General features: G+C 62.7%; 2 protein-coding genes across 2 annotated transcripts in view; one reads left to right on the top strand and one right to left on the bottom strand.

The window, feature by feature from the left end:
• Window positions 1-11,088, top strand: part of DOCK6 (dedicator of cytokinesis 6) — a 41,998-nt gene that overhangs the window by 7,383 nt on the left and 23,527 nt on the right. The window contains exons 12-23 of the mRNA XM_045290288.1: window positions 89-216; window positions 307-400; window positions 1,175-1,337; window positions 4,568-4,685; window positions 4,773-4,843; window positions 5,045-5,183; window positions 5,290-5,391; window positions 5,875-5,961; window positions 6,303-6,534; window positions 6,736-6,897; window positions 9,159-9,322; window positions 9,677-9,781. Coding sequence (XP_045146223.1) covers window positions 89-216; window positions 307-400; window positions 1,175-1,337; window positions 4,568-4,685; window positions 4,773-4,843; window positions 5,045-5,183; window positions 5,290-5,391; window positions 5,875-5,961; window positions 6,303-6,534; window positions 6,736-6,897; window positions 9,159-9,322; window positions 9,677-9,781 — 1,565 coding nt within the window. The remainder of the gene's footprint in view (window positions 1-88; window positions 217-306; window positions 401-1,174; window positions 1,338-4,567; window positions 4,686-4,772; window positions 4,844-5,044; window positions 5,184-5,289; window positions 5,392-5,874; window positions 5,962-6,302; window positions 6,535-6,735; window positions 6,898-9,158; window positions 9,323-9,676; window positions 9,782-11,088) is intronic.
• Window positions 1,419-3,444, bottom strand: ANGPTL8 (angiopoietin like 8). Its single transcript, XM_004716794.4, has 4 exons — window positions 3,148-3,444; window positions 2,780-2,941; window positions 2,055-2,164; window positions 1,419-1,710 (listed from the first exon to the last, which is right to left on the bottom strand). The coding sequence occupies exons 1-4, from the start codon at window positions 3,442-3,444 to the stop codon at window positions 1,683-1,685; spliced, it is 597 nt and encodes a 198-aa protein (XP_004716851.2). The 3' UTR covers window positions 1,419-1,682.

Consider the following 11,088-nt stretch of genomic DNA (forward strand, 5'->3'; position numbering starts at 1 on the left):
GTCTGAATCGACTAGACTGAGAGTTTGATTTTTAGGGGGGAGGTCCAGTCAGTCTCTCATCTGCCGTTCTCTGACCTGGTCCCCCTAGAGCGCCGACCCGCCTGGAGTGACCGCCGCCGCCGGGGGCCCCAGGACCGAACGAGTGTCAGCGACGATGCCTGCAGCTTCTCCAGCTTCCGCCCGGCTACGCTAACAGTCACCAACTTCTTTAAGCAGGTGGCGCGGCCGGCCCGAGGGACAAGGAGCTGGGGGCATGCGGGCACCCCCCAGCTCCTGGCCCTGGCTCATAGGGCCGGGTCATTGCAGGAGGCCGAGCGGCTCAGTGATGAGGACCTTTTTAAGTTCCTGGCGGACATGCGGCGCCCGTCCTCCCTGCTGCGGCGCCTGCGGCCCGTGACCGGTGCGTGCACGCTCTAAATTCTAGCATCACTCCACACACACGCCCAGCACTTACTGTGCCCTAGGAGCCTACCAGTGACCATGACAGAGGGGGGTGGGGAGGGGGGCTCTCAGGGAGACAGAAAGAACACAAACTCAGCCATCGAGTGGATTCCCACTCATAGCGACCCATAGGCAGAGTAGACCTGCCCCATGTGGATTTCTGAGGCTGGGAATCTTTCCGAGAGCAGACAGCCTCATCTGTCTTATGCGGAGCGGCTGGTGGTTTCGAACTGCCAACCCGGTGGTAAGCAGCCCAGCTCACAACCCACGGAGCCTCCGGGTCTCTTTTAACGAAGACAGAAATTCAAAACCCAGTCTCACCACTGCCAGGTCCATTCTGGCTCACAGCGAGCCCACCGAGCAAGGAAGAGCAGCCCCTGTGGTTTCTGAGACTAAAGCTTGATGGGGCTAGAAAGCCTCATCTTTCTCCCACAGAGTGGCTGGTGGTTTCGAACTGCTGACCTTGTGGTGAGCAAGCAGGGCTCAGCAGAGACTGAGACAGAAGGGGTGAATGGTGGATGTGGTGGTAGGGGGGAGCCTGGGCAGGTCCCCAGGGCAGAGCTGGTCACACTTGGGACAAGGGGGAGAAGCAAGAGCAATGGCCAGGATCAGGGAAGGAGCCCCAAAGGGCATTGTGGGAAGGCAAGAACCCTGACCTTGCAGCTCAGAGAAGAGGGGATCCAATCATGAGGCCCCATACCCCAGGGTCCAACTGGCTGCTCCCCCACCTCAGCCCAGCTCAAGATCGACATCTCCCCGGCCCCCGAGAGCCCCCACTTCTGCCTCTCCCCTGAGCTGCTGCACGTCAAGCCCTACCCAGACCCCCGAGGCCGGCCCACCAAGGAGATGCTGGAGTTCCCCGCCCGCGAGGTCTACGCCCCCCACACCAGCTACAGGTACAGCCCCGGGCCAGGCCCCAAGCGGGGGGCTGCCCCTCTCTGCGGACACTGACACAGGCACGGACAGACACAGCCGGATCGATGTCAATGCTCTGCTTTAATGGGTTTGTGCGGTCACCTAGGGGCTCATGTCCTTCCTCCACCCCTCCCCGCGGGCTGTATCCTCTGCCTCGTCCTGTCTACTTCCTCTCTCCGTGGCTGGAAGCGGGGGCCCGGGGCCTTGTGTCTGGCACCCCGGCCAACCCCAGCGGCTGGGCAGCGCCTCCCTGGGAGGAGCTGTGTGAGCCCAGGAGACATCCTGGCTGCAACGTGTCTGGTCCTCAGTTCCGCCCCAGGGGGAGTTCAGGCTGGGAGCGCTGCCATGTGGAGTCTGGGGAGGGAGAGGTGGGTCAGTCAGGCCAGGGGCCCCACCCACACCCTGTCTAGCCACCCTGTGCACCCAGCCCCCCCTGCCACACTGTGCCCCCACATGCAGACAGCCCCAGACAGCCCACCAGCAGACTCCTCAGACAGCCCCCCAAACACACCTCCAGGCTACCTCCCTAGACAGTACTTCTCAAAGAGCCCCCCTTAGGCAATGATCCTCAAACAGCCACCAGGTGCCCCCCTTAGGGAAGCCCCCCAGGCAGTGCTCCTCAGAAAGCCCAGGCACCCCCCTTAAGCAATACTCCTCACATAGGCAGCCCCCACCCCCCATATACTCCCCACGCTCACCGCTCCTGGATCTGCCGCAGCCTTTGCTGCTGTGCCTCCATCTCCCTCTTCTGCCGCTGGGCATGGCCATGGAGGGTCCACACGATGTAACTCTGCTCGTCAGCAAGCGCCTGCAGGGCCGGGCAGGCAGGAACCTCAGCGGGGCTGCCTTGCCTCCCTCGTCCTGGATCCCCACCACCCCCAACCAAATAAATCCAAACCCACCCGGGGCCCTCAAGTCAGTCTCGGCAGAGCACTGGTCCTCTGAACCGTTGATCGATGACCGTCCATCAGCAGCAGAGCGCTCGGCCAACTGAGGCTGCCGCTCCCACCCCGCTTGGCCCCATCCTCCACTGCAGCTCTGCCACCAAGCAAGTCACTGGCCCTCTGTGGCCCCATCTACGAAACGGGAGCCAAATAGGCCTCTCTCCTCATTGGGGTCCAAGAGGATGATGTGATGCAGGGCTGGGTGCCCAGTGGGTGTGCAGTTGCTCCAGTGCTTGGCATGCAGTGAGCACCTGCTGTGTACCCTACCCCTACTGAGCATTTCCCTCGGGCCTCCTGGGCTGTGTGCGCCGGGACATCGTTTCTGACCTTATTTGCCAATGGGGAAACTGAGGCACGGAGGGTGGAGCCTGAGAGGCTGACTTAAAGGGGGTGGGGCGGGTTTCTGGGGCTCTGGGCTTACAAGCAAGTTCTGGCCAGGAGTCTAGGTCTCGACAGCCCCGGGTCTGGGAGCTCCTTACCTTCAGGGCTTCAAATTCATGCCAGGCACGGCCCAGCCGGGCACCACGCAGCCGGAGTTCCAGCCCTTGCACGCGACCCCGCAGCTCCTGCTGCTTCTGGGCCACTTCCCGCAGCACCTGCTCCATGGCTTCCGCCTGCAGGTGCAAGGCATTCTCCTCCTCCTGCTCAACAGATGGGCACGTCAGGCGCACGGCTGGCCTCGCTCTCCCTGTTTGCCCAGAACGTTGCCGCCTTTACCACTGACTGTCCCACGGCCCAGGAGCCCCCTCAGCCCTGGGCACACCAGCATGGGGGTGGGGGGTCACCCAAGACAGTAAGCTCCACCACGCTCCTACCCACCACACAGTGCCCTGGCTACTGTGCCCACCTGAATCTTCAAGAGGCCAGTATGGAGCTCCTGGGCCGTAGCCTGGTCCTGGTGGAGCTCCTGGCCTAGGAGCCCCAGCGCCTGGCTGTAGAGGCCCAGGCTGTGTCTGGCCTCCTCCAGCCGTGCCTCCGTGGCCCTGTACACGCCGTTGAGGGCCTGGCCCAGCTGCAGGGCACCATGAAAGAGCAAGGTGAGCTCCTCTTGTTGTGCTGGCTCCGGGCTGCCCGTGGGCGCTGCCAGGAGAGGCCGGGCCACCGTCGCCAGGGTCCACAGTAGGCACAGAGCGAGGGTGGCCATGGCTGAGGGTCTGGGTGCAGTACCGCCGCCGCCGCCTTTTATGCCCGTGAACCCCGGTCAATGGTTAACCCACCAGGCCCGGCGCCCGGTTGTGCAAGGGCCTGGCAGCTACACCAGCGTTGCGTCAGGCGAGTTTCCGCCCAACCCACGCAGGGATCACGCCGCCCGGGGCTCACACAAAGCAGAGGGGCTCACACAAAGCAGAGGAGCGGCCAGCCTCGAACCCACACTTGTGTGGGGGGGGAGGGGGACAGCTTCCCCACCGTGACAACATTGGGATTGAGCACCTGCCGTTGACCCTGAGCCATTCTAACCCCCTCAGAGTCCGTGCCCAGGCCTCTTAGGCTCATCAGCTGAGGGAAGCGGATACAGGTGGCTGAGACTCCCTCGATGGGGGTCCCCTGAATTCCCCTGCCCCGCCCCCTGTCGTCCCGCCCCCCCATCTCCAGGACTCAGGGGCCAGGCCCTCTTTCCCCATCTGTAAAGTAGGGGGGCTCTGTCGGGGCTCATTTCATGACCGGCAGTTGCCACCGCCGCCCAAGTGTTGGGCAGGACTGTCTTGTCTTTTACCCCCATCCCCATGGTGGGGGTGGGGGCCGGGGCCCCGGGGCTGGTGTTTGAGCCTGCTGTAGCATTAACCTGAGGGGGAGGGCAGGGTTCTGCCTCCAGCTGCTCCCCCACCCTTCACCAGGACAGGCAAGACACAGCCCCTGAGACCTCTCCCTCCAGGGCCTGGTGCTTGGAACCTGGCCCTGGTCAGTGCTGACATCACATTCCATGTCCCTGGACGCCATCTGTCCCTGCCCTCCGACCCCCATCAGAGCCCACCCCACCCCCGTGTCCCCATCCGTCTGTCCTCCCTGGGGGCTTATCTGCCCCAGCCTTGGCCAATCACTTGTCCTGGCCCCCCATGCCCCAGCCGCCTGGCCCTCCACTTTCCATTGTGTGTGTGGGTGTGTGTGTGTTGTCCTTTGTGGCCTGGGTGAAAGTTTACAGAGCAAAATTAGATCTCCTTTGAACCATTTAGACATGTTTTAACTGAGGGCGTTTGTGACCATACTCCCCATCCCCCCGACTCTTTGTGTGCCCTCTGACCCTGCCCCTGCCACCCCCCTCCCCCCAGGAATCTGCTCTACGTGTACCCACACACCCTCAACTTCAGCAGCCGCCAGGGCTCCGTGCGCAACCTCACGGTGCGTGTGCAGTACATGACCGGCGAGGACCCCAGCCAGGCCCTGCCGGTCAGTGCTGTGCCCGGGATGGGGCGGTCAGGGGTGCACAAGCCCCAGCGGGCTCCTCACACTGCTCCCCTCCCTCCGTCCCCCCAGGTGATCTTCGGCAAGTCCAACTGCAGTGAGTTTGTCAGGGAGGCCTTCACACCAGTGGTCTACCACAACAAGTGCGTGGGCCCCGGGCTGATGGCAGGCAGGGCGCGGGGACCTGGGGGCACAAGTGGGGAGACCTGACCCGGGGGAACAAACGGGGAGACCTGAGGTCGGGAGTGAGCAGTGCCGAACGCCTGTGTGGGCGGTTTGGGAGTGGGCTTGGGGCCCCAGGCTCCAGCAGAACCCATCCACCCCACCCTACCCTGCCCGGCCAGGTCCCCAGAGTTTTACGAGGAGTTCAAGCTGCGGCTTCCGGCCTGCGTGACCGATAATCACCACCTGCTGTTCACCTTCTACCACATCAGCTGCCAGCCACGGCCGGGCACCGCCCTGGAGACGCCCGTGGGCTTCACGGTGCGTGCCTGCCCAGGCCCCCCTCCCAGCTGACCCCACCCAGCCCTCTCAGCCCTGCCCAGCCTGAATTGACTGCTCACTGAGCCCCCCACCTCCTTCCTCCCAGTGGATCCCGCTACTGCAGCATGGCCGCTTGAGGACCGGCCCCTTCTGTCTGCCTGTGTCTGTGGACCGGCCCCCAGCCAGCTATTCGGTGCTCACACCCGACGTAGGTGCCCAGGTCCTGCTCTCAACTCTCCGTGTACCCCACCAAGCACCCCAGTTCCCCGTCCACCCATTCACAGGGCCCCTGCCTTCCCAGCCCCCACTCCTCCCTCCTGCCTGAGGTCCCTCCATCGGCGCAGCCTGCTGGGGAGCAGGGTTCATGCCGCTTGAAGCCTGGTGCCTCTCAGGTTTTCTGGGGTCCTGTCTACCTCGTCACCCCCTTTTCTTCCTGTCCCCCAGCTAGCCCGGCCTTGTTAGCCCCTCTGCACGTTCTGCCTCCGTGAAGGTGCTCACTGGCCTTCCCCACCCACCCTTGCCTCCGGCCTCCCAACCCATCCAGGAACCCCATGAGTACCCATCCGCCCCTCTGGACGACACCCCCAGGCTGGCCACCCCCTGGCTGCCAATGTCGCAATGGCTGGGCCCTGTGGTGTGACCAGTGTGGGAGGGGCAGGCTGGTGCCCACTTGGTGCCTCCCTTCCCATAGGTGGCACTGCCGGGCATGCGCTGGGTAGACGGCCACAAGGGTGTGTTCAGCGTGGAGCTCATGGCAGTGTCTTCCGTGCACCCCCAGGTACAGGCTGGGGTGGGGACCTAGGAGCCCTGCCCTGCTCCCCTCCTCTGCTGCCCTGAGATTGGGCAACAGTTCCCGTTGGCAGGGGAGCCTGGCTGCTGGCCGAGGACATGACTGGTCAGCCTAGCCTGGACCCTCGGGAGCTACTGACTTGGGGGGGCGGGCAGCCGTGCCAGCCACCACCTCAACTGGGCCCTTGGGCTTTCCCATGTGGCCTGGCCCCTTTGTCCCGCCTCTTCCCACCTTTCCCGCCACTGGCCCCTGATCAGGCCTGCTCATTGGCGGGGGGTGGGGTGTCTCTGGTGGGGTCTCTGGCCCCGCTCACCCCAGCCCTCCCTCAGGACCCCCACCTGGACAAGTTCTTCACTCTGGTGCACGTGCTGGAGGAGGGGGCCTTCCCGTTCCGGCTCAAGGACGTGGTCCTGAGCGAGGGCACCGTGGAGCAGGAGCTGCGGGCCAGCCTGGCCACACTGCGGTTCGCCAGCCCGGAGCCCCTCGTCGCCTTCTCCCACCACGTGCTGGACAGGCTTGTGCATCTGGTCGTGCGGCCACCCGTCATCGGTGGCCAGATAGGTGAGCCGCCCAGCTGGGGTGGCCTCCCGAGGTTTCCCTATCTGGAACGTGGCCCCTCTGGCCCCCGATCTTGAGCGAGTTCCCAGTATCCACCTGGCCTCAGTTTCCCCAGAGTAGGCCCAGTGTCTCTTCCTCTGGGAGATGGGTTGGGGCGGCAGGTGACCTCTGTCCCCAGAACTCAACCTCCGCTCTGCCCAGCAGTGAACCTGGGCCGCGGCGCCTTTGAAGCCATGGCACACGTCGTCAGCCTTGTCCACCGGAGCCTGGAGACGGCCCAGGATGCCCGCGGCCACTGCCCACTACTGGCAGCCTACATCCACTACGCCTTCCGCTTGCCTGGCGCCGAGCCCAGCCCCCTGGGTGGTGAGTATCTGTGGGAGACTGGGTGGAGAGGGGAATCGTGCAGCAGGAAATATCTGGGAGGAGAGCCCAAGCCATGGAAATAGCACGTGCAAAGGCCCTGAGGCTCCACAGGTCTTGCATTGTTCCAGCCCCTTGTAAGAAAGCTTGGCCTGCTGTTCCGGTGGACTGTGACTCAGTGGAGAGAAGCCCCAAACCCTCACGACTGGGCCCATGGAGCGAAGCTTGAAACCGTCAAGGGTTTTTGCCTCGTTGGGTCCTGTGCTCATGAAGAGGCGTCCAGAGATCAGAAGACGCGCTGCAGTAGGTCAGTCTGCTGCACAAGACCTCTTTCGCGTATTGAACAGCAAGGACGTCACTTTGAGGACTAAGATGCGCCTGACCCGAGCCTTGGTATTTCCAGTTGCCTCATCTGCGTGGAGCAGTTGGACACTGAAGAAGGAAGACAGGGAGAAGAATCGGTGCGCTGGGGAAGAATGCTGAGAGCACCGCGGGCTGCTGAAGGACTAAGCTGCCTGTCTTGGAAGAAGCGTGGCCAGGGTGCTCCTGAGAGGCAGGCACGGCGAGACTCGGTCTCACATTCTTTGGACTTGAGACTAGTCCCTGGAGAAGTGTTTGGCGGCAAGAAAGAGGAAGGCCCTCGGCTGTGGGTGGACCCAGTGGCTGCTTCAGTGGCTGGGCATAGGAGCCGTTGTGAGGATGGCGCAGGACCAGGCTGTGTTTCATGCGGTTGGGCTTGTGGGCTTGTGGTCGCTATGGGCCGGAACCAACTCCGCCGGCCCCCAGCAACTGCAGGGGTTCTGTCTTTGACTGACAGACCGCTTAGCCAGTCAGCAGGCATCGTAGGCGGCTTGAAGCAAGGACTCCAGTGGTGGTGGTGGTGGTAGTAGGGGGCGGTTGCTGCTGGATTTAAATCCCAGCTCTGCCCCCAGCCCCCCCAACTCTGGGCAAGGGATGTCACCGCTGGGTTTGTGTTTCCCCTCTGGAAAATGGGGCTAATGGTACCAGTCACGTCTCCACCCCGCCGTCTCCCCTCATCGCCATGGAGCTGATGCTGATGCTTAGTGGCCCCCTGGGCCCAAGTAGACCTGCCCCTGTGGGGTTCTGAGACTGGAGGTCTTTACAGGAGTCGAAAGCTTCATCTCTCTCCCACCAAACAGTCCGAGGGAAGTCCCTGGCGACCCCTGTGTGTCAGCGTGGGATCATGTCCATCTCCAGGTCGCCAGGCCTTTCTCCTCACGCACCTCTAGGTTCACCCACTCAAAAGCATACAGCCAAACACGTACCCATCTGCCCCGCCCAGGGATAGGCCTTTCCCCTCACGGAAATGCAGGCTACAGGAAGTGACATCATGGAACCCAGCCCGCTGCCTTGGAGGCCGGTCCGACTCTCACGGGGCCTGGAGGTCGGGCAGAGCTGCTCCGTGGGGTTCTGGGGCTGTGACTCTTCCGGGAGCGGGAGCGGCATGCCTCATCTTCCTCAAGAGGAGCAGTGGGTGGGTTTGAACAACCCACCTTTCGGTTAGCAGCTGAGCACCTCACCCACTGCACCCCCAAAACACAAACTCACTCCCATCGAGGCAACTCCAGCTCATAGCGGCTGTATCGAGCAGGGTGGAATGGGTCCTGGGGGTTCTGAGGCTGGACGGTGACTCTGCAGGGAGAGTGGCCGCCCAGCGGGTGACCACTCCCCCACGGAGTGGCTGGTGGTTTTGAACTGCCAGCCTTGCAGTTAGCAACCCAACACAACACCTACCACACAACCGAAAACCAAACTCACGGCTGGCCGTCGAGTAAATGCCAACTCCCGGCGGGTTTCCAAGATGACCTGCTTCCAGGAGCAGAAAACCCAGCCTTTCTCCCTCGGAGCTGTTGCTTGGTTTCGAACTGCCAACCATGTGGATCGCAGCCCAACATGAAAACAACCACCATGACCACCAGGGCTCCTTAAATGACATCATACCCCACCCAGAAACGCGTGACACACAGTGACCTCTCAATCAAGCTGGCACTCAGTTCCATTTGTTAAGTAACCAATAATGATCATTCACCCCTCTGGCCAGGGACTGCGTGCCAGCCCTTGTCCTCAGGCCCTTATAGCCTCCACATCCCTGGGAGGCCACAGCCATCTGCCTGCCCATGTTACACACGAGGGAGCTGGAGGCTCAGAGGGAGAGTGATCTCCCCAGGGGCAGCCGGTTTCGAAGGGGCTGGGGCTCCCCCTGGCCGTGTGGGCCAAGGTTGATTGTGTCTTTTCCTTCCCAGGAGGCCCTGCGGTGACTGTGCAGTCTGCCACGCTGGCCCGGAGCCCTGGCCACCCCACCAGCCTCTGTCTCGCCCGCTCAAAGAGCATCAGCAGCAGTAACCCTGACCTGGTGGGCGTCCCCAGCTCCGTGGATGATGAGGTCTCCCGCATCCTGGCCAGCAAGGTAGAGCGAGGGGTCTTCCCGGGGGCAGAGCCTCAGGAGAGACAGGAGACAGTCACCTGTCAGTGAGAACAGTGTACACCCATGCTGGACGGGGGCGGGGGCTATGACTGCACGCCATCCCCTCCACCCGGCGGCTGCCCCAGAGTGGGTGGCAGGTGCTGGGTATGCAGTGTAAGAGGCAGCGTGTGCTTGGCGTAGCAAATGTGGTTACGCCTGCACCCTGCGCACATACACAGGCACTCCTAGGGTGGTGATGGCGGCCCGTGAGTGACCGGCGCTTGGTGGTATATGGTGGGCAAGGTGGCACCACCCCGTCTGGTCTGCGGACTCCACCTCTCACCCCTGTGTCTCCAGGCCATTGACCGCTCCCACTCCTGGGTGAATTCCGCTTATGCTCCAGGGGGCAGCAAGGCCGTGCTGCGGCGGGCACCCCCTTATTGCGGGGCTGACCCCAGACAGGTGCCCCTCTCTCCCTGACCCTGCACGCGTGTGAGCATGAGCCCATCCCCCGTCCCCTGCTGCACCCACTAACCTCACTGGGGGTGTGGGGTGGGGGCTGCCTGCCTACCTGCCTCTGGGGCTGTGGACTCTGCCTTACAGGCACCCCATGGTCATCTGAGCCAGTCTCTGGCCCCCAGGAGGAAGGGGGTGATCTGCACGTAGCATGCAAATGATCTTCACCTAGCATGCAAATGATGCACAAATCTGGTGTCCCTGCTCTCTCACTTACACCACCCCCCACGCCCTCACCGCTCCCTTAAGGCACTGACTGTCCAGACCCCACTTCCGCTCAGGGGGCCCCTCAACTGTCCCCTTGGCTCAGGACCTGCCCAGCACCAGGTGACACCCCACCCACCCATGGCGCAGTTCTCGCCACCCTGTCCCCCCACCCCATCGTGTACCTGTAAAGACATCCAGGCTAAGTTGAGATGTTGCTCAGAAACAATGGTGTGCCTGGCCGGAGCTCTGGCATTTACCATCGTCTGCGTGCGGAAGCTGGACAAGGAGTCAGGAAGGCCGAGGAGCCTGGGACTCGGCCCTAAGAAGAAAGGCCCAGACACAGGGACAGTTGAGGATGGCACAGGAGCGGGCACTGTTCTTTTGTGCGTAGCGTCACTGTGGGAGCTGCCTCGGCGGCATCTAACAAAGAAGAAGGGGCGCCTGCGAATGAAGGCGTCTCTTCACAGATCGGCGGTTCGGGTCCCCGTCTCGCTGGCTGGCCCCTCACTAAGTCCCTGCTCTCCACAAAGTTTGCACAGGACACTTTTTTCCAGACGTAGGTCACCAGGCCCCTCTTCCCAGTCTTTCTTAGTCTGGAAGCTCAGCGAAGCCTGCCCCCATGGGTGACCCTTCTGACACTTGAAACACTGGTGGCCTCGCTTCCAGCGTCACGGCAACACGCAGATCCCCGCGGGACAAGAAAGACGGCAAGCGCTGGATCGCACCTTCACCTAAAAGAGCCGCCTTCACAGCCGGGCCCTTGAGCAAGCCCCGGGTCGACGCATCAAAGATGGACGAGGGCAGGGGTTGCATTTCGACTCAGCCACACCCCCAGCGGCCACAGACGCAGCGGTTGGGAAATCAAATCTAATGACCTAGCGGCATTGGGAAACTTTGCCGCCAGAGACCTTTCACAAGCACTAAAAATAAAGATGCCACTTGGAGAGTGACGGCAACCTGACCCAAAACGTGATGATCCCACTTGTCTCCCGCGCTCGTGCAGGCGAAGGAGGGAGCCCGAGGCACTGCGGAAGTATGGGGTGCAC

The sequence above is a fragment of the Echinops telfairi genome, unplaced genomic scaffold (genome assembly GCF_000313985.2).
Source record: "Echinops telfairi isolate 266 unplaced genomic scaffold, ASM31398v2 ScPeMD7_36;HRSCAF=134, whole genome shotgun sequence".
Classification (NCBI taxonomy): Eukaryota; Metazoa; Chordata; class Mammalia; order Afrosoricida; family Tenrecidae; genus Echinops; species Echinops telfairi.

Coding starts and splice junctions, on each gene's coding strand:
- ANGPTL8 (XM_004716794.4), bottom strand. CDS start 3,444: ATGGCCACCCTCGCTCTGTGCCTACTGTGGACCCTGGCGACGGTGGCC. Junction 2,165..2,779: donor ATGAATTTGAAGCCCTGAAG/GTAAGGAGCTCC, acceptor CCGGCCCTGCAG/GCGCTTGCTGACGAGCAGAG. Junction 1,711..2,054: donor CTGCGGCAGATCCAGGAGCG/GTGAGCGTGGGG, acceptor CTCCCTCCCCAG/ACTCCACATGGCAGCGCTCC.